This window comes from Canis aureus, chromosome 17 (assembly GCF_053574225.1).
Source record: "Canis aureus isolate CA01 chromosome 17, VMU_Caureus_v.1.0, whole genome shotgun sequence".
Lineage (NCBI taxonomy): Eukaryota > Metazoa > Chordata > Mammalia > Carnivora > Canidae > Canis > Canis aureus.
This window is the reverse complement of record NC_135627.1, coordinates 59247298-59270155: the sequence shown is the minus strand read 5'-3', so window position 1 is coordinate 59270155 and position 22858 is coordinate 59247298. Positions and strand designations below refer to the sequence as shown.

The window sequence follows — 22858 nt, the reverse complement described above, 5'->3', positions numbered from 1 at the left end:
GAAATTATTAGTATTTTTTCTAATATTTAATTTTTTCTTTGCCCATGGGTTTTTTTTTTTTTTTCCGTGTAAAGTCTTAAGAAAAACGTGAATAGATTTATCACTCCTTTTATTGCTTCTGGATGTTGAGTCATAGGAAAGTCTTCCCTATTCCCAGGTTACAGAGGCATGCACTAGTTTTTTTCCTTCTAATTCTTGTATAGTTTTATTTGTCACATTTAAATTTTTGATTACCAAAAGATTCTCCAATCTTAATTTCTTTTACGTTGCCTCCTCTTCCCTACAAAGTAACCATTGATGAAGGGTAAGGAAAAGAGGTGAGGTACAGATGAGAAAACAAGGTAGACAGATGTAAAATCATTCAAGAAAGGACTTGTCATTAACCTAGAAGATAAGGTTGGAGAGTAAGATGTGCGAAGTCCAGGAAAGAAAGTATAGGAGTTACCATTCCTTCTTGGAGTTGATTCTTTGTGTGTGGCCGTCTTATATAGATGGAGTCGTTTATGCCTGGGGGCACAATGGATATAGCCAGCTTGGGAATGGGACCACCAACCAAGGCATTGCTCCCATCCAAGTCTGTACCAATCTCTTGATCAAGCAAGTGGTTGAAGTAGCTTGTGGCTCACATCATTCAATGGCTCTGGCAGCTGATGGAGAGGTAAGTGCCCTGCTTTTATTCTTTATTTTCAAACTGTGGTAAGATACACATAATACAAAATTGCCATCCTAGTCATTTTTAAGAATTGTTGAAGCCAGACCTCAGGATGTGTGAGAACCACTTCCTGTAACCATTTTATCATATGCCTGGACCATTGCCGTGGTCTCTAACCGCTTAAAATGGTTAGGATCGCAAATTTTATATGTTTAAAATAAACTTACATATTTTTATACCCATGTGATTTATTGAATGTCAGTTGAGTGACGTTAAAGTATATTTACATTATTACCCAGCCATCATCACCATCCATCTGCCAGAAGTCTTCTTATCTTGCAAAGCTGAATCTATATTTACTAAACAATAACTCTCCATCCTCCTCCCAGCCCCTGGTGACCACCATTCTGTCTTCTTGAGTTTGACTACTCTAGGTACCTCCTATGAGTGGAATCGTGCAGTGCTTATCCTGTAGGACTGACTGCCTTGTTTCACTGAGCATAATGTTGTCAGGGTTCATCCACGTTGGAGCAGGTGTCAGAATTTCCCCCCTTTTCAAGGCTGATTAATATTCCATTGTGCGTATATGCCATATTTATCCATTTATCTGTTGAAGGGTATTTGGGTTGTTAGCACTTTTGACTACTGTGAAAGTGCCTTTTAAAAAATAAAATAATGACCATATTTATATTTGGTATAGTGGAAACTTAGTAGCCCTGTGCGCACAACTAAAATCACGTGGGAACACACTCTTTTTCTAAGATAACCTATGTGATCACAACTGCTCTTTTGATGCTAGTAGACTTCAGCCTTAAGGAGTTGAGTCTCCTGCTCTTATGGCTAAGACTATAAATCAGATGCGTTGACCAAGTTCTGTACTTTAATTCTTTTAAACTATCCCATCCGTTAAAGTCTATTTTGCTTTTTGGTAAATGTAATGATGTCATAGAAAATAACTTTGCCAACATTCCAGTAGGTGCTGTGCCACTTACTCACCCCCAAGTTCCATGCTTATCTTAAAGGTTGCTCCTCTGACTCTACCTTCTAATCTTTTGTCTCATTTTATTTCTCTTCATCTCTGTAACCTTAGGTCAGACCTTGGGTTATCTGCCTGGGTTATTGCCATGATCTCTTTTATTCTATAGCTTTTTAATTTGTCTACCTGTTAAGTTTTACCTCCCTGCCCCCTGTGACTTTTTTTTTTTTTTAAGATTTATTTATTTATTTTAGAAAGAGAGAGCATGAGCAGGAGGGGCAGAGGGAGCAGGAGAGAGAATCTCAAGCAGACTCCGTGCTGAGCAAGGAGCCCAGTGCGGGGGTCAATCTCACGACCCCGAGATCACAACCTAAGCTGAAACCAAGAGGGGGGCGCCAACCGCCAACACCACCCAGCCCACCCCCCCACTCCCCTACTCCTGTGATTTCTAAAACACAGATCGTATTGTTCTCCTGTTTAAAATCCCTCAGTGGTGTTAACAGTGATTTTATTATGTAGGGCAGGTTATGGGTGAGGAAACCAGAGCAGCTGAGGGAGAGCAAGGTTTCATGGGTGAGATGTGCTGGAACTAGGCGTAGCACCCAGATCTTACACCTTGAATCCACAGTTGGCTAGTCTGCCTTTGGTTGGTGGAACCCGGTCCCTGTTTTTAAATAAAAGGCAGCTACATTGCAAGGGAGCTTGGGATACTTGAGAAGTGCCTGAAGGATGATTGTTAAAGTTAGAATTCCCTCCTTTGTGCAGCGTGGATTCCTGGTTTATTTTAACTGTAAGCACATGCTTTTTTTTTTTTTAAGATTTTATTTATTTGCTCATGAGAAACACACACAGAGAGAGAGAGGGGCAGAGACACAGGCAGAGGGCGAAGCAGGCTCCATGCAGGGAGCCTGATGTGGGACTCGATCCCAGGACCCCGGGGTCACGTCCTGGGCTGAAGGCAGACGCTCAACTGCTGAGCCCCCCAGGCGTCCCAGCATATGCTACTTTGGATAATTGTGCTAAAGATTTGCATTATTATCCTAGATACTCCTGGGAATCCAGTTTCAGGAAGTTTTGCAGGTTCTTTTGTACCCATGAAGTGAACCTATAGTGCATGTTCTGTGAAGGCATGAACCATAGGTTTTACTGTCTCAGGCAGTGTCAGACACGTGAGCTTAGCTAGGAAGTGCTGACAGAGGAAAGAATCGTGGAAGCCAGACCTCAGGATATGTGAGGACAACCTCTTGGGGCACGGGAGAGGGGCGGGGCCCTTAGAAATTCTCCTAGTTTGGGAGGAGCTTCCTTCCCGGGCTGTCACCCCACCCCCACCCCCCACCCCATCTAATTCTTCTTTCTGGTCACACTCTTGTCTGATAGGCTTAGTTGGTAATTAACTTGAAGTGATTTTTTGTTTTGTTTCTCATCTTTCTTACTAGATCTTAACTAGTTTAGAGGTCTACATGTGTCTTGTTAGAAATCTGGTTTTCACATTGTGGCAAGTCACAGGCCAAGCGTATGCAGGATGCATTTGAGGAGGGGGGCTGCTTGGTGAGAACCCCGAGAAAACAGTACCTAACAACCTGATGTCGTTTCTGTAGGGACAGACATCCCTTTGGTACTTGTGAGCCTTACGGTGTAACTGTGATTGGTAATTACAATCATGATGGCTGGCAGTCACCGGGAAAGCTTACGTAATGTTCAGTATTGGTGGTTAGCGTGGCAGGGAAGAGCACTGTAGGGTTCTGAATGCTTTCCATGAAGGCAAAGAAAAGTATATCTGTGCCCAAAAAGTTAAGCAGATTTTTCATATCACTGCTACTTAGGTAGTGTATGCCTTATTTCCTATTGATGCCAGATTGAAAAATCACCTCTGTCAGAATTACAGAGGCAAGACAGCGTAGTGGTTAAGAGCACAGCTGACTTCTTGGGTTCACATTCCACATTTACTACTTACTGGTGTGGAACCTCAGGTAAGGTCACCCAAACTCTCTGTTTCCATTTCCATATATAAAATGCTGGTGAAAATAGTACCTACCCAGGGTCACCTTATAGGATTACTATGAGAATTAAGGAAGTTAATGCCTGGAAAGCATTTAGAGCCATGTAGCACATTGTAAATATTCATTAAGTGGATTTATTTTTATTTTATGGTTATTAATATGTGTTAGAGCTAGAATTTTCACCCTGTTACTAGTAATTTTTTTCCCCCTTGTTTCGCGTAGGTATTTGCTTGGGGCTATAACAACTGTGGCCAGGTGGGATCAGGATCTACAACGAATCAACCAACTCCTCGAAAAGTCACAAACTGTTTACATATTAAGAGGGTGGTTGGCATTGCTTGTGGTCAGACCTCATCCATGGCTGTTCTGGACAATGGTGAGGTGAGCTGTCTCTGTGCTCTGCCCCCACCCCTGCCCTCACCTCCTCTCTCAGTGAAACATCATTTTCTCCATGAGGAGCATGTATGAGATCATGGAAGGGAAAGTGCTTTGTTTTGATAGTTTCCTTGATAGTTGGCTGATTAGTTATTGAAGAGTATCTAGAGGGTGTTTGCTCCTCCGTATGAATTTTTAAATTCCAAGATTTATCTGCAAGTAAGGATACTAATGTGTCTAAATTTTATTTTTTCGTGAGATCCAAATAGTCTAATGTCCATAGGTGTTTGTGATTTAATGTAATGAAGAATTTGATACTACCTTTTTCATCCAATGAAAAAAATCAAGTGTGCGCTATTTAAAGTTAGCTAATGTTTGTAAGCAGTGACTGACTCCAGGGGGCCTGCATCTGGAATGTTTGCTCACAGGAGGAAGCAACTTGCAAAAGCAGAATTTTTTTGTCCTAATTGTTGTTGGTTACTTTTAAAAAAGTCAGCTTTTGGTGGTTCTTTACCATGGTTCCCTTTGAGCTGATGGTTATTTCTATACAATTATTCTGGTTGTAACTTTTACTTGCACGGACCTGTGAATCTGTGAATGTCTTAGTGAAGCAAAATTATACAAAGATAAATGTCTTTGAAGTGATTTTTTTTTTAAAGATTTTATTCATTTGAGAGAGAACACACGAGAGAGCAAGCGCACGCATGAGAGCATTAGCCAGGGGGAGAGGGAGAGGCAGAGGTGAACTTCCCTCTGCACAGAGAGCCAACAGGACCTGGGGCTCGATCCTAGGACCCCGAGATCATGACCTGATATGAGGGCAGACGCTTAACTGCCTGAGCCGCCCAGCGCCCCACCAAGACAGGTCTGTGGATATAGATGTAGGGATTATGCATTGCGGTGCTAGCGTGCTTGAGAGTTTTCTGAATACTCCCCTATGTTAACTTCTTTTTTTTTAATTATTTTTATCGAGGTATAATTGGCATAAATTATATTGGTTTCAGGTGTACAACATAATGATTCAATACTTGCATATAGGTGAAGATGATTACCACCTAAGTCTAGTTAATATCTGTCCCTACACAGTTTTTTTCTAGTGATGAGAACTTTTAAGATTATTCTCTCGGTAACTTGGATACAGTGTTATAAACTAGAGTCATCATGCTGTATGTTATAGCCCCATGACTTATTTTATAACTAAAGTTTGTACCTTTTGACGTCCTTCACCCATTTTGCCCCCGCCTCCCAGCCCCCACCAATCTGTTCTCTCTATATGAGCTTGTTTTTGTTTTCTTTTTTTATTGAAGTAGAGTCGACGCACACTTTTACATTAGTTTCAGGCGTACAACATGGTGATTTGACAGGTCTCTCTCATGCCATGTTCACCAGATGTGTTAACTTATTTTTTGAATCAATCTTGATGTCATCTTGGATGATTTCAGAATTTCTTGGGATAGTCATTGGACATCCTCCAACCCAGTATTCTTTCACTATTCCTTTATTTTTTAAAAATGAATTTAATTTCGGGATCCCTGGGTGGCGCAGCGGTTTAGCGCCTGCCTTTGGCCCAGGGCGCGATCCTGGAGACCCAGGATCGAGTCCCACGTCGGGCTCCCAGTGCATGGAGCCTGCTTCTCCCTCTGCCTGTGTCTCTGCCTCTCTCTCTCTCTCTCTGTGTGTGTGACTATCATAAATAAATAAAAATTAAAAAAAAAAATGAATTTAATTTCAAAATTATAATTATGTGGTTATTGTCACAAAGGAAATGAAACATGGAAAGTAAAAAGTGAGTACCTTTTCTCCAGTCTTAGTAATAGTTTAATAAATACCCTCTTCTCTATAAGCAGTTCTATATGGGTGAATACAGTTGTCTAGTATAAAAAAATGGGATTGTCATGGGTATTGGTTTTCTCTGGGATTGATTCGATTCTGCTGTGAGCTTCTGCTGACAACACAGATGATTACCCCTATTATCAGACCGTTTGTAGCTGCTTTCCATTATAATGGCTGCTTAGTTTTCTGTGTGTGGATCACCCCCACCCAGAGCTCTACTAATGGAAATCTCAATTGTTCCTAAATTTTTGCTGTTATCAAGCTTGTAGCACTGACTTTCTGAGCTCCTGTGTATCTTTGCACACTTATGTAAGTATTCTATTGAAAAAGTTCACAGGAATGAGATTTCTGGGTCGGGGCTATGCCATTAAGACCTTTGATGGCTGTGGCCAGATTTCTCTGCGGAAATTTAAAACCTGTTGCTCTTATGATGTGGAAAGTGCTTTTAACCGCCTCTTGCTAGTACCTTAGGTCCTCTGTCCCCCTTCCCCTTCTGTCCCATGGCCCTGAAAAGCCCCATCTGTTTGCCCACATCGCTGAGGTGCAGCCCCACATTTCAGGTTTCTCGTTTGACCAGACCTTTACTCTGTTCCTGGTCGGTGCTTGGTCCTGCGTCCCATGCTTGCTCTTCTAACCCTCGCCGCTGCTGGCTGACCTCCGTCCAGCTCTGCTTCCTCCAGCTGTTGCCTCCCTTTGCCAGATTTCTAAGGGGTCACCACGTTCTGTTGTGTCTTCTTTGGACCTTCTTTCCCGTCTGTTCTCTCCCGTCCCACTGTCACCGCCTCGGCAGAGCTCACCCGTGTGCTAAGGACAGACACGTTTATCTGCTGAATGGCCGTCCTGCCTCTGGCCTCACGTGGTCCAGGCACCCTTATATGCAGCCGGCATGATCTTTCCAAGATGTTCCAATATTAATCTTGGTTTTGGAATGTTTCAGCGGAAGACCCCTCGATGCCTTCTCCTGGCCCTGTTACGTGTTTTGGCCCTTGATCCCCTTGGCCTTCCCTTCCCCTCGTAGTGCTTTGCCCTGCCGCTCTGCTGGAGGTGTCCTGCCAGCCCCACCTGCTTGTTTTTGGAGTCTGCCTCCAGCACATTCTGTGTCCTCTCCCTGGGGCACCTTCACTTCCAGTTATCCTTCAGCCCTGCTCAGACGTGCTTTCTGAAAGTCTGTCCTCGACTTGCCTCCTGTAGCTAACTCTTGTCCCTTCTCTGCTCTCATAGTGCCTTGATGGCATCTCCAGGCTAGCGCTCGCCACCTGGCTGCAAAGAGTTGGCCTGTGTCCATCTCTCTTGTTAAACTGCAACCGAAAATGTATCCCTAGTACCTTTTATCCTGCTCTGGCCTATAAAAGGTGCTTAATAATTGTTAACGAGCATCAGCTTCCTCATTTATAAAATGAGATTAAATGACTTGCCCCAAGGCTATCCAAACAGTAAGTTATGGGTGTAGGAGCTCATGCCAAATTCTGTTATCTGCCTCCCCACCCCCGCCTGCCCCCCAGTTCCCTTCTGTTTGGAGATCCCTTCCAGGATCACATGGAGTAGAATTGGGTGTTGGAAATGGAAAAGTACTTGATTTGTCTAGATGGACTGCATGTTATATTGTCCCTCTTACTACCAGTTTTATTATTATTATTTTTACTACCAGTTTTAAAAGCCTGTTCTCTCCCTTTCTCTCTAAGGTCTATGGCTGGGGTTACAATGGCAATGGTCAGCTAGGCTTGGGAAACAATGGCAATCAGCTGACCCCTGTGAGAGTGGCAGCTTTGCACAGTGTGTGTGTGAACCAGGTACGTGTGCTGGGCTCCGCCGCGCCTCCCCCTGTCTAGCTCTCTGCTCGGACTTGGAGAAAGTTGGAGATTTACTCTCCAGTGAATCTATTTCAGACAATACTGTGTGCTTCCATCTTCCACATTTAAAATTCTATCTTCCCTAAATTCTCATGATGAGAAAGGACACCACGGGGGTGACACATCAGTCTTGACAAGTTAAAAAAAAAAGCAATTGGAAAAATCTAGTGGTCTCAGTCTTAGGCTTTTCTAATGCTTCTTTAATGTTCCAGAGAATGTCAGTCCATACCTGATGATGAATTGGCATTCTGCAGAAGCTGGCTGTGACCTTTAGGTAGATGTTTTCCCCGCCCTTCCTGTTTTCCTATTTACGGTGACCATTTAAATTTACTTGCAGATTGTCTGCGGCTATGCACACACTCTAGCACTAACAGATGAGGGCTTGCTCTATGCCTGGGGAGCTAACACGTATGGGCAGCTGGGAACTGGCAATAAAAATAACCTGCTAAGCCCGGCACACATCATGGTGGAGAAAGAAAGGTAACTGGGCTGTAATGTGTCTCGGGATTATATGTGTGGTTTTGGACTTGGGACTGTGTGTGCTGAAGCTATGGAGTTTGGCTTTGTAACTCTTCCTTTTTTTTTTTTTTTTTGTAACTCTTCTTTTTATTAACATTGTTATTTTGAACAAGAGTTTGAGTCGCAGCCAGAAGGAACATGAACTTGGTATTATTCTTGTGCAGCTTTCAAAAATAACCGTCTGTGATTGGTGGGCATTAGTGCATCCTGGTATAATTCTTACTGACTTCTTGTGACCCGTCTAGTAGGGAAGCAAAGTAGGGTCTATCACCATGTAGAAATTCAGACTGTAGTACAGACTTTCCCTTTGAGCCAACTAAAACAGCTTTTAAATAAATAAAATCTCTTAAAAGGACAATATCAATTTAAATATTGATTTGATTTAATGTGTGTTGCCGGAATAAATGCTTTGTTCAGCCAAATCGTGAGTTTTTGCCCACTAAGTTTTAGAGGGTTGACTTCTGATTGTGGAACCGTGCCTAAGAAGCATACTGAGAAATGTGTCTGGCATGGTGTCCGTTTGGATTAGGAGTTCAGAGTCCATTACCCCAAGGCCAGTGCTTATTTAAGGGGTGAGAGAAAAAGTCATATTAAAAAAACAATATATTGAAGGTACTTTTTTTTTTTTTTGCCACTGGCTAAGCCCTGGGAACTATCAGGACATTTTGCCTCTGTCCACTTTCCTCACCTACTTTGGTTTCTAGTCCCTTCTTCCAAGTTTTCCTCAACAGTTTGTGTTAGTTAGTTAGTAACCTTGGGAATGAGGTTAGGATGAGGAGTGGAGCAGCGAGCCAGGGGAGACCACGGTACTCTTGCTGTGATCTTCTGGTTTTGTCCTCATGCCTGATTTGACAGCTGATGTCCCTGTCGGGAGCTGTTGTGTGCAGTGCTTTAAGCATGACCTCTATCTTCTATCTTCTGCTGTGTGCTGTAGGCGTCTCTGATAAATAAATGACATACATTTTTCTTAAAATTTTCCAGGGTGGTAGAGATCGCGGCTTGCCACTCGGCGCACACGTCGGCAGCCAAGACCCAGGGCGGGCACGTGTACATGTGGGGCCAGTGCCGGGGCCAGTCGGTGGTCCTGCCTCACCTCACCCACTTCTCCTGCACCGACGACGTGTTCGCCTGCTTTGCCACGCCTGCCGTCTCGTGGCGCCTCCTGTCTGTAGGTAAGAAAGCCCAGGGCTGCTTCCACTCAGAAAAAGAGCGGTACTAGCGACTGGCCAGTGCTTCTATGTTTGCTGGTTGTGGGCTCCTTCAGGTTCTAGAATGTTTTATTCTCCAAAAGCTTTAATTCCTTTCCTCAAATTAGATTTGCATAATAAAATGTGTTCGTATGTTATAAAATGTTATAGGACTTCTTATTTTCTCCCCTTTAGTGCTTTCATTTTAATTGAGGTGAGATTTACATCCATAAAGTAAACCATTGAAAGTGTACAATTCAGAGGCATCTAGTATGTCCACAGTGTTGTGCAAACACCATTTATATCCAGTTCTAAAACATTTTCATCGCCTTGTACCTGTTGTGCCGTTGCTCCTCATTCTCCCTTTCCCCATCCTTGGCCATCACATATTTGCTTTTAGTTTCTAGGGATTTACGTGATCTGGGTATTTTCTATAAATGGAACCATACAATGTGTGACCTTTTGGGTCTAGCTTCTTTTACTTGATGTTTTTGAGGCTTATCCGTGTTGTATATATCAGTACTTAATTTTTTATGGCTGAATGAAAGTGTGTTTTATGTATAGACCACATTTTATTTATCCATGCAACTATGGATAACATTTGATGGATGGTTTCCACCTTTGACTGCTATGAATACTGCTGTTATAGTATTTGTGTCCAAATATTTGTTTGAGTAGCCTTTTTTTTTGAATAACCTGTATTTAAGTGTTCTTGTTATACTAAATTTATTATGTAATTCAATATGAACCAAAAACGAACGGTAAAAAATGAAAAACTTGTGATTTTTAGGATGGCACGTTAATTCCACTTTCTTCTCTCCTTTTCTTTCAACCAATCTCAAGTACTTTTATGTCAGAAGGGCATAAAAACCAAGGTATTAGGGTAGTATAATTTAGGATGATCTTTGGTTATATAGATCTGTCCCTTTTCTGAATATTGTCTTTTTCAAGAGTTCATTGATGGAAAATGGTGAGGTGTCATAAAGCTGAGTAGCCATCAACAAGAGGAGTTTAAACTCTTTTATTTCTTGTACATTTCTGCCATTTTTGCTGATGCTTTTCTTCTGTGTTGTTCTTTATATGCAGAGGGAATAAGTGGGTCATGATGGCCTGTGCTTGAAAATGAGTAGCTCTTGTCAACAATAGGGTTTGGATTGCTTTAGCAATTGATAGTGAAGGCCAGCCTTGTAATACATGTCATGCTCAGGCGTGTCAGACAGCTGGCAGTCATCATCAGGTGACCAGTCTTTATGGTCATGGGGGCAACTGTATTTACGAAGAGTTAAACTGCTGCTTAATTCAAAGTGAAATAAATAGAACATTTCCAGGTTCTCTATAATACAATATATACTTTTTTTTTTTTTTTTTTTTAAAGAGAGTGTGTGGAGGGTGAGGAAGGGCAGAGGGAGAGAGAATCAAGCAGGTTCCACCCAGCATGGAGCCGACACGGGGCTCTGAGCCAAAATCAAGTCAGACACTTAACTGAGCCCCTCCGTTGTGCCTACAATATATATTTTTTTACAATATCTTTTTTTTGCAGTGAATGTTGTGATTTGAAAAAAAAATAGTTAACAGAATGGGACCATTTGAGCATAATCACATGCACGTATGGCAGGTCCAGCCACACACTGCGTACATCTTCATATTCCGGTGTGCTTCTTAACCTGTTTATGAAAGGCTTCTCCAGGTACTTACCTCTCAAAAATCCTAATCCTGAAAAGACATCCTCTTTTTTTTTTTTTTTTTTTAAGACATCCTTTTCAGAAGAAAAGGTGTAACATTTTTAAATACTGTTTGGAAAAGATAAGATCATTTAGTATCTCCCTGGTGATTTCTTTCCCATCTACCCACTAAAAGTCAGAAGAGTTTTTTTCCTCTCAGTTTACCATCTCAACTGAGTGTTAGAAAAAAAGTCAGATGGTGAGGAAATACCTCATAAGAAGACTTCTCTGAAAGGAGTTATTGTAGTTGTTTCCCGGAACCAAAAGGGGGAAAAGGGTTATTTCAACCCTTAGGACTGATGCAGAAGTGGGGGCACTGATAGGAATCTATTTTGTGTATGGGTGGGGCAGAAATTTAGATCTCTGGGCTCCTTGCCATCTTAGTCATTTCCTTTCTTTTATTTGCCAGGGATCCAGGTTACGGGGTCAGGGAAAACCTGATTTTTGAGAGAGTGTCCACTTTCCCCCATAGTTAGGAGAGCTCTCATTCTGGGAGCTCAGGGGAGGGTATGGGCAAATGCCATTTCCTTGCGAGATTCTGATGATAAAGCTCCTGGAGAGGGGTGCCTGGGGGGCTCAGCCGATTAAGCGGCTGCCTTCAGGTCGGGTCATGGTCCCGGGGTCCAGGGATGGAGCCCTGCCTTGGGCTCTCTGCTTGGTGCAGAGCCTGCTTCTCCCTTTCGTCTCCAGTCATGCTCTCTCTTGCTGTCTCTGTCTCTGTCTTTCACTCTCTCTATATTTATATCAAATAAATATAATATTTTTTTTAATTTTTTTTTTTTTATTTATTTATGATAGTCACAGAGAGAGAGAGAGAGGCAGAGACACAGGCAGAGGGAGAAGCAGGCTCCATGCACCGGGAGCCCGACGTGGGATTCGATCCCGGGTCTCCAGGATCGCGCCCTGGGCCAAAGGCAGGCGCTAAACCGCTGCGCCACCCAGGGATCCCAAATAAATATAATATTTTTTTAAAAAAAGCTCACAGATAAGCTTATTTGCTAAGTTTCAGCCTCCGTTTTAGCAGATGTCGCTCCTCCAAGAGCAGCAGGCTGCTGAGACACAGCCCCATTCTCATCTTGCGGGCGGTCCACACCTGTTGCCTCTATTCACAGCACCTGTGTTCATTGCCAGTGAGCTCAGTAATCTTTTTTGTTTCCCTGTTAGCCTTCTACTTGTTTTCCTTTGCTCGTGCATATACGGCGCAGGAAGGTGTTATGTAATTTGTACAAGTGCCTTCACCCTTCTTCCTAAGGACACAGTACTACTTACGTATAGTCGTACCAGCGGTTCTTATCAGGCTATGTGATCATGTTTTTGTAAAACTGTTCCCTTTGTGTATACATTGTTACTGGGTAAATTTGCTCTGGTTTTAGATAGCACGTAGGCATTAATGTTTGTGCCTTTATTTTTAGGATTAAGGTGGTATCCTTCCACATACCTAGGATGTAGGTTTTCTCTGTATAAGAACAGGACTGTGTAGCGTTGCTACTTCACTGGTACATTTATTTTCTTGCCATTCCTTCGGTTGAACTTATCATCCCCTTGAAGCAACCCCAAAGCAGAGTAAAGGTATTCTTGGTGTCTTGGTCAAGGAAAATGGATAAATTCTTGGTCCTTGAAGAGAACCACTGAAGTTTTAAGTAAGTAGTTATATAATCTACTATAACTTTTTCTACTTTTAAAAAATAGACATTTTAAAATGTCTAACTTAGTATGTAAGACTGGTAATCGGCCTTTCCAACTACTTATTTTAGGTGGTTTGTAGACTCAAGATACTTATTTTGATACAGTGAAATTGATTTGTCAAATAAGACATGAATTCTTGAAAAAAATCTGATGGAATTATTCGTCATGCTGATGGTTATCTTTTTGAAATCTTTCATAACTCTAGAAAGTTTCCTGAGCTTTCTGTATTAATAATGTGTTTTTGCCTTCAGAACATGAAGACTTTTTAACAGTTGCTGAATCACTGAAGAAAGAATTTGATAGTCCAGAAACTGCTGATCTGAAGTTTCGAATTGATGGGAAATATATCCATGTGCATAAAGCTGTTTTGAAAATCAGGTATTTTTGCATGAGCTTAGAGATATCAATAACTCTTTCTTTTTTTGCATTCTCCATTTTTTTTTTTTTTTGTTATTCCGCAAAATGGGGACTGAAAAGGAATAATAGCCTTGGCAGTAGAGAGAAATGGTACAACTTAATATCTTTGTGAATAGGATCCGTGCGTTATCAAAGAGTTTTGCCCATGTGTGTAAATGTGCACTCGTGTGCCTTTTTGAAAAGGCATGTGGTAGTGTAAATATTTGTCTATATTGTGTTGGGGTTTTTTCTTTTTCCTTCTTTTTTTTTTTTTTTTTTTTTTTTAGATAGAGAATGAGAGGGAGAGAGAGAGAGAGAGGGAGAGAGTGTGCGCGCTGTGAGCCGAGGGTGGGAGAAAGGGAGAGAGAATCCCAGTGTCTGTGCTGGGCGATGCCGGGGGCTTGATCTCACCACCCTGAGATCATGACCTGAGCTGAAATCAGGAGTCTGACACTTAACTGAGCCACCCAGGAGCCCTGTCTATATTGTGTTTTATTTTTATTTTTTTAAATTTTTTTTTTTTTTTTTAATTTATGATAGTCACAGAGAGAGAGAGAGAGAGAGAGGCAGAGACATAGGCAGAGGGAGAAGCAGACTCCATGCACCAGGAGCCCGACGTGGGACTCGATCCCGGGTCTCCAGGATCACGCCCTGGGCCAAAGGCAGGCGCTAAACCGCTGCGCCACCCAGGGATCCCTATATTGTGTTTTAAATGAGGATCTTGTGACTATTTATTTCCATTGACAAATGAATTTACACGCTTAAAAAAATATAAAACATTGTTAATGAAGAGTATGTCCTCTTTTACACTTAAAGATTCATTTTTCCCCAAGCAGAAAACTCTCATGGTCCAGAATGGGTCTCTGACCATGAGGGCCATCTAATTCCTAATTAAAGGAATGTTCTTTAGGTAGATGACGGGATTGTGTTTATTAATAGTCGTTTGGACCCTTGCTCCCTGAGGCTTCCGTTACTGAGAAAGAGGCGTATGAAGTGAGGCCATTGAGAGTTGGACTGCCCATTTACAAGACCCTTTTGAGATTTAGTTAAAAACCTATTTACATGGGGCACTTGCGTGGCTCAGTGGTTGAGCGTCTGCCTTTGGCCCAGGGCGTGATCCTGGGATCCAGGATTGAGTCCCCGGACAGGCTCCCTGCATGGAGCCTGCTTCTCTCTCTGCCTGCGTCTCTTTCTCTGTGTGTCTCTCATGAATGAATAAAATCTTTAAAAAATAAAAATCTATTTACAAAATAACATGATATAAGGGAACACAAAAGCCATGTATCAGTCATTACTGCTACATGTCAGTCATTACTAAGAAAGTAAATATCTGAACCAATGTATTAAAAGATGAACTGGAAATGTTCCTTTTTTCTGTGAACCTGTGGTCAGCCCGTCTCTTCCTTCAATTGCTCATTCCTTGCCTAGACAACTATTTCTTTTTACTATTCAGATGAAGCAATATCTTATGGAGTTGGGGCCATTCTTTTAGTTGTGAATGGATTTTGAAAATACTGTGTTTATTTACACCACATCTCATTTTAAAAGGACCTGGAAAGATGGCTTTTTAAAACTGAAGTATATTGCCTACTTAAGAAATCTCAGTCTTTAGTAATTAGTTTCTCCTGCAGGTGGCTTTTTTACATGCAAATACTACATAAAAAGACCCGCTTAGGTTTTTTTGAAATTTGTGACCCTCCTAGTGAATATATTTTGTACATAAGTTGGTAACAGGCTTGAGAGGATCGGAAAGGGAGCAGGTCAAAGCAGAGGAACAATATATAGGCCTGATGGCTGTTTTGAAGATGTATCAGAAAAGAAGGAAAATTAGCATGTAAGGTAATGGGATAATAATCAGCCTAAATGTAATCCAGTTAACATTTAAAGCCATTTTAAGAATATGCTGATTACGTGAAAATTAAAAACCAAATAAGTTATTTGAATGATTTTTTTTTAAAGATTCTCTTTATTTATTCATGAGAGAGACACACAGAGAGAGGCAGAGACACAGGCAGAGGGAGAAGCAGGCTCCATGCAGGAGCCTGATGTGGGACTCGATCCTGGGACCCCAGGATCACGCTCTGAGCCAAAGGCAGACGCTCAACCGCTGAGCCACCCAGGGGTCCCCAAATGATGTTGATATAGTCAAAGGTTTGAACTCTCATTCCTGAATTTCTTTTAATTTCATTGTTAAAATGCATTTCCCTACAACACTTTTTAAGAAAAACAAGTGAGCAGAGTGGTTGATCTGAATGAGGACTGTCAAATTATATTCGGTGTACCGCGTGGTACTTCTAGGCTCTGTTTATAATTCTTAATATTTAATGGGAGATACTCGCCAAAAAAATGCAAGTGAATATATGCAAGAAGTGAATGCGAAAGCCTGTGCTAGCGAAAGGTTCCTGATCCTGGAGTGTGTGGGCCCCAGTGTAGCAGTAGGTAGGGACGCCTGTAATACCGCACTAGGTAACTTTCCATGTTCTGTTTAGGTGTGAGCACTTTCGCTCCATGTTCCAGTCTTACTGGAACGAGGATATGAAGGAGGTGATAGAAATAGACCAGTTTTCTTACCCAGTGTACCGTGCCTTTCTCCAGTACCTCTACACAGACGCAGTGGACCTGCCGCCCGAGGATGCTATAGGTACCTCAGCTGCCGGGATGGGCCGAGCCGCGCGGTCAGAATCCCTCTCATGGTCTAATAGCGCTGAAGTGTGAAAGTGTGTCATTTATTGGTTTTTACGTGGCTTTCAGACCGTATTTGAAGTAAATGTCTTTAAAAATAGTGTTATATAATTATTATGGTTAATAATTGCGGCTACAAGTTACGATCGTGGACTATGTTAATCTGTTGATACTGAAGTATACATTGCTTAATGCGTTTAGCATCTCATCTTGGAAACAAAATCGGGGCGGGAGGTCCTGTTTATTCCCCTCTGTGTTGTAGAAGAAGTTGTATGAAGTGAGTGTAGGGGAGGTCAGTTCTGGGATGGGGGGGGAGGTAAGGCATGAAAAGGATTTATTTAATAAACTTTAGAGTATTATTCACTAAGGAACTTCTGATTTATCTACATAACTTTTTGGCAAAATGAAATATGTATGTTCATAAATTGTGGGAAATTAGCGTAAACTTGATTAAACCTTCCATACTTTTTGCTTTTAGGTCTTTTGGACTTGGCCACGTCTTACTGTGAAAACCGACTGAGAAAGCTTTGTCAGCACATTATCAAGCGCGGAATTACTGTCGAGAATGCGTTTTCACTGTTCTCTGCTGCAGTCAGATACGATGCAGAGGTAACATAAAATAACAAACAGAAACTCCCCATGGCCGCCCCCCTGCCCCGCCCCGCCCCGCGCCCCCCCCCCCGCCTTCTTGCATGAGACAAGGAACTGGAGTAATTTCACTTCTCTTTAGGGAATCCATGAACTGACTAAGCCCTAAAAAAATGAAATCTGGCCTTGCTTAGTTTATTCTATGTTCATAGTTTCAAAAATGGTTGTTTTTCTACTTTCATTTTTAACTAAGAAAAGAAACTGAGGTCCAAGCAGCTGTCCTGCAGGTTGGAATAGAAAGTGTCCTACCCAGTTAGGCTGTTGCCATATTTTAGCTTGAGGTGCTTCTCAAGGTCAGCACACATATTTCTTTCAAGACTCACTTTGCCGTCTCCCTAAGTCTACCGTGTTGTAAACCAAGGATGCTGTATGATTCCTATCTGTGTATGCTCTGAAACTCTTTGTCTTTTTCTAATTATAACTCAATTATTCATGTGTGAAGAACTTGCTCTGGACTCCTTTCTGTTTGTGTGTTTGGTTGTGAATCATTGGTTTTGTACAGATTGAATTCTTTTTTAAAAAATTAATTTATTCGTAATAGACACAGAGAGAGGCAGAGACACAGGCAGAGGGAGAAGCAGGCTCCCTGCGGGGAGCCTGATGCGGGTCTTGATCCCAGGACCCAGGGGTCACAGCCTGAGCTGAAGGCAGACACTCAACCACTGAACCACCCAGGCGTCCCTGGATCGAATTCTTAATCTAGGATTCATGGATCTCTAGAGAGTCCATGAATAAATGGCCTTTGGGGAGTCTAAAATTTTGCATTTAGTGCATTTTCTTGAAGTTAAGGACTAGAATGTCATCAGATTGTAAGCCGCTTGAGAGCAGGAACAGTTTCTTAGTCATCTCTGAACCCCGTAGTGCCTGGCACACAGTAGGCACTGGGTAATAAATGTCTGTTGAACTGAATGAATATGGTACCACCTGAGGAAGTATTAAGGAGAGCTGGTGAACTAAAGGCTGGTATGGTTGGTTTTATAAATTTATAGAGAACAGGGCAGCCCCGGTGGCTCAGTGGTTTAGCGCCGCCTTCAGCCCAGGATATGATCCTGGAGTCCCGGGATCGAGTCCCACGTCGGGCTCCCTGCATGGAGTCAGCTTCTCCCTCTGCCTGTGTCTCTGTCTGTGTCTCTGCCTCTCTCTCTCTCTGTCTTTCATGAATGAATAAATAAAATCTTAAAAAAAAAATTTATAGAGAACAAAAGGTAGAGAGCAATAGCCTTGGAGTTCAAGAGGTCTGACTAAGGCAGACACCTTTAATGACACAGCCCATTCTTAGAGGGATTTTGTCATCATTTGACCAGGCACAGTGCCTGGCATCTGGGGATTTACCAAACACCTGCAGAGGTCTGTAACTGTGGCCTCGGTGTGGGGGAAGACAGACTTCATCTTTATCACACTTAGGGATAAGAATGGATCATTGTGTCTTATATTTTTCACAATGCATCCTATTTTTATTTGAGATTATATTATGATTATAAATAATTGATAAGGTCAAACAGCTGACTTTCACTGTGGCCTGGCAACAGATGGAGTGATGATCAAAGTAGATCATTTCTAATAGGAAATGGAAGTATAGATTTTCTGCCTCTTCTGTGACTCCATTGAACTTCTTTATTACAAGTGCTCTTTCTTTAGGTTCCATTCTACCCAGTGATACAATTTTTAACTGGCTGATGTCTGTTCTGTCCGTTTGTTAATTGACTTCAGCATCTTCTCTGGGTCTCTCCCTACCACTCTTCCCTGCTAATGAGGTCCACATTCCTGGGATTAGGATATTGCTGACTAAAACCAGTTAGAACCATCTGGCCAGAGGAAAACATCTCCGCACTAGGTGCTGGAAATTTCTCACTTTAAGCTAAAATCTACCCCAGAAAGTTCACAGAAAAAAACGTTGTGCCACATCTGCCCCTGCCAGTTCATCGTTTGTTGTTTTTTTTTATTTACCTGTTTTCATTTTTCTCATATTAAGTATAGACACATTAAATAATTAAATACTGTCCCTTCCTTGAGACTGAAAATACATGTGATTCCCTAGAGTCTGTGAGAGTATGGGCCTTTGGTCGGCACTCAAAAGTGTATGTGGAGTTAAATTAATGATTAAATGTATTCAAAATACCTCAGCACAAAGCTGTGCTTTTTAAAAAATGCAAAAACCAAAACCCCCAACCCCACAAAAACTATACATTCAGTGTAGGAAAATTAGAAAACAGAAGACAAAAAGAGAAAGAACCACCTCTATCTTTCTAGGCTCTCTCTATTTTTAGATTCTTACAGGAGTTCTATAATTGACTAATGTACTTTCACATTGTAGTTTCTTCTAAAATGTAGTAAGTAAATAATAAAGTGTTTAGGATATAAAAATAAAACCCACTTACCGTATCCATTAGTTGATAGGAAGCTACTCTTAAGTCAGATTGGAAATTAATTGCCAAAAAAATTGAGTGACTTTCAGAAGTTCTGCTTAGGGAGACCAGATGACTCTTCCTTCATCCTGGGGTTGAAGCACTAGGAAGATGGAGATTATGTGCTCCTCGTGTTTTTTCTCTTTTCTGAAAGTTTTTGCAGTTCCTCTGTACCCCCTTTGACAAGATAGTTTCAAAGCAAATATATGCACATAAAAGCAACAAAAATGACTCAGTAGTGAGGAAGATTGTTTTACAGTAAGCTGCTCGTGGAGCCCTTGAGTTGTGAGTGCTTTGTCAGGCTCTCTGTAGGTTGTGACTGAAGGGCTTCGCACAGGAGCACTTCTCTATCCCTCCAGTACAAACCCAAATGAACATTGCCATCAAGGGAGAAAATGTGAATGAAACGCTGTACCAAGAGAGTTCTAGATCTCATTACATGAATTTTGAAATGTTTCTATTTATACTGTTTCAGGAAGTTTTTGTTTTTTGTTTTTGTTTTTTTTTTTTAAAGATTTTCTCATGAGAGAGAGAGAGAGGTGGAGACACAGGCAGAGGGAGAAGCAGGCTCCCTACAGGGAGCCCGATGGAGGACTCGATCCCGGGACCGCCGGATCACAACCTAAACCAAAGGCAGAAGCTCAACCACTGGGCCACACGGGTGTCCCAAATTTTTGTTTTCTATATATGTTTGAACATTAGGAGAAATAGTTGAGAACCAGAGTAGGGAGCTTCCCAGAAAGTCCTACTTGCTGGGCAACTTATGTCCTAAGATTTTGCTATTGGTGGGAAGCCATAAATAATAAGGCCAGGAATCTAATTCCAGAATTGGTTTGGGATATTGGTATTGAAAAGTTTTATGCTAAAGCCAGATGGTGAGGTTTTTTTTCCTTCTTTTTTGAAATTAAAAGTTTTCCATGATCAGTAGACTGTATTTTTTTGGTTAGTGAGACAAAGCACCTTATTTTGTCCTGTGTAGTAAGACATTTAAGTATTCTAAAAAACAAAACCAAAGACCACTGTGATCTAGAATATTTCGCACCTGACACACACTATAAAATAAATTCTAAACTTAAAGTTTTGGGGTTTCATTTTTGTTACTATCCTAACATGTTTGGACATAAGTAGGAGTAATTCACAGTCTCTTGCCATCTGGAATGCGTCTCGAGTGGGGCTTGTGACACAGAGGCCGCCTATGTCACCCTGGCCACGTGCCTTCCATAGAATTCTTAGCATTCACCTATTTTAGCTTTGGAGGACTTAGGATTGGTTAAGTTCATTCAGGCTGTAGTAGCATTTTTTTAAATGTGGGTATTAAAGCCATCAGTTGTTTGTGGTTTATTTTGTTACTAAAGAAAAATCTATAGAAAGAAAAAACAAGTTATCTTCAGAGTATACAAGTTAATGAAATAATTTAAATGACAGAAAATTTGGATTGAATTTATAAATTATTTCAGAATAGCAATTTATTTTGAGTTTCCTTGCTAATTGCAGCAAAGCTGATATTTTATCTGTTTTACCTCGGAACCACTTTATAATAATTTCACCACCATTTATTCATTAATAAGGAATTCAGTTTTAGTGAAGTACCAAGAATACTGTTTTAGAGCCCCTGATTTTATACCCTCCCCGACTTCTGTATTCCATGTGCCTTAAGAAGATGCTTTCAATCTATGATGAGCCTCATCTACTGGTCAGATGATCCTTCTTGTTCTTCTTGGAGATACTTTATATAAAGCCCAGCAATCCTGTTCTAGGTAATTTACTAGCTGGTAAGCGCTGTGTTTTCTGGGTAGTGAAGATATGACCATTTGCAGAATAAGGTGAACAGATCATGTTTGGTTCTTCAAATACTTAAGAGTTATCAGAAAAACCTTTATCTCATTTACACATCAAAGGCAAACTGGCTCAGGGCGCTGGCTCCGGGGTCAGCTGCGTGGCCGCGCTCCTCCGGTTCACGCAAGTGAACCTGCAAACCCAGTTTCTCTCTCTCCAGGTGCGTTCACTGCTTCCTTTTCCGTAGATCTGCCTTAAGCAAGATTCAGTTATTAAACAACAATTACTTATATAAATAACCCAGATTTAGATTATTTTCAGGATTCTCTAGTTAGACTTTTAATGTTTGAAATTGCAAAACATTTTTTGAATCCAGAGATCTCTCACCAATTCAGACTAGCTGGAGGGGAAGGGAAGGCACTTTGATGGGCCTATTTTCATTAATGTGTGGAGTGATTTGTCAGTAGAGCACCCTTTGTAAACTTGTGCTACATAAAAAGTTCTTAAAGTTTATACTCAAGACAGCCTCTGTGTAATTAGTAAACTGGACAAACTTGTTTTTTCCACACGTACTCTAAAAAACTTGAATTCCAGATTTCTAGACATGGACACGATAAGGTTTTGCAGTGTGAGAATTTAGTGCTGTCGTCTTTGAATCTGAAATTACGTAATAAAAATATTTAAAGATCCTTGTCTGATACATGGCATGGTTTGAAGAACTTTCTGTGCTAATGACTGGTTATTTCTCCCTAAATTATGTGTAAAAAAACTAGTTTTCTATTTTTGATGAATAAAATCGAAATGACTTTTATCTCCCCGTGGAATATAATTTAGTACCGAAAGCTGTTGCTTGATCTTTGGGTCGTAGTACCAGGGGGAGGGCGTTTTCCTCAGTAATAGCACGAGAAGGAGGTTCTACATAGTCTAACACTTTAGTTTATTAAAATACACAGAACGTTCAGCTGTATTTCAGCCTCCTGGACTCTCCTGTTAAAAAATGTTGATGCGAAGATTGTGCTGATATTTTAAACGCATCGCGAATTATGTGGGAAACAAAACTCTGGCAGCAGCTGACTGACGCATGTTAGACGTGACGTATGTCCTACTGGCTAGGATGGGAAGGGGACATCCTTCAGCTGGGGACAGAGGGACCCTTAGAGGAAGGAGGCATCCGTTTGCAGGGGTCGCGCTGAGAGAGTAGGAGGGGACGTGTCTCCGCCTGCAGCTCCCGTCCCACGGTGGCTGGACACGTGGAGCCACACGGCAGCTTCAGCGGTGTCGGGCTCCTGGTTTGGTCGAGGCCTGAGTGTTGACCTCCAGCGTAGCTGGCAAGGTCATAAAAATCCAGGTGTTTGTGATAAGAGCTTTCGGCGCGCGTCACCGTCATAACGTAGACCTTGTATACATTCCGGCACTAACGGGTTCAGCAGATGCACGTTCCAGTCTGAAGGACGAACAGTGCCTGGGAGTTAGGCTGGGGACGAACGGCTGTCTTCGCCTGGGCGGCACCGGGTGTCTGGGTGCCCTGGGTGCCCTGGGTGACCACCCCTTCCTGCTTTACCGCCTGCGCAAGTTTCTCTCCTTTGAGCGTCGGTAGCGGGAGACCCTTGACCGAACGAACACTCTGGTCTCGGAGTCTTCTCCCCGGATTGGCTCTCCGAGGAGTTAGCGTGGTGGGAACTGTAGGCTGCTCTCCCTCGTGGCTTTGGGGATGAAGACGTTTTCTGTGGGAGAGCGCGAAAGTGGATTTGAGGTCCTCGGAAGTTCTTCCCTCGTCTGATGTGTCTCTTCATCACTTTCTGTTTCTTAAAACCTTCCTGAAGCTAAATGTTAATGCTTCTCTCTGACTTCTTGACCGTGGCGAAACCCCTGATGGGCTGAAGTTGCGCTCAGCTCTGGTTTTCATTGGTACTGAGGACGGACGGACGGACGGACGCTACTGTGTGGCCTCCGGGACGGGGTCCCGGCGCGTGAGTGACCGCGTGGCCGTGCTCAGGCTGTCCCCCCGGCGCTGTGAGTGGCTCTGTGTTCTCGGGCGTCGGGCCTGAGGTGGTGGACTCATTGCTACACTGTGCTTTGGCTAAGTAGCGCGTGCCTGGCTGGTACCACCTGTGGCCACTTGTTTGCTGAGGTGGAGCTCTCTGGCCTCAAA

General features: G+C 42.1%; 1 protein-coding gene across 2 annotated transcripts in view; it reads left to right on the top strand.

Annotated features, from left to right (window-relative positions):
- RCBTB1 (RCC1 and BTB domain containing protein 1) overlaps positions 1-22858 on the top strand; it is a 48577-nt gene that overhangs the window by 23215 nt on the left and 2504 nt on the right. For both annotated transcript variants that reach the window (XM_077855782.1, XM_077855783.1), the window contains 8 exons: positions 492-658; positions 3851-4009; positions 7519-7626; positions 8024-8166; positions 9187-9377; positions 13051-13177; positions 15685-15836; positions 16356-16486. In XM_077855782.1, the coding sequence (XP_077711908.1) occupies positions 492-658; positions 3851-4009; positions 7519-7626; positions 8024-8166; positions 9187-9377; positions 13051-13177; positions 15685-15836; positions 16356-16486 (1178 nt within the window). The remainder of the gene's footprint in view (positions 1-491; positions 659-3850; positions 4010-7518; positions 7627-8023; positions 8167-9186; positions 9378-13050; positions 13178-15684; positions 15837-16355; positions 16487-22858) is intronic.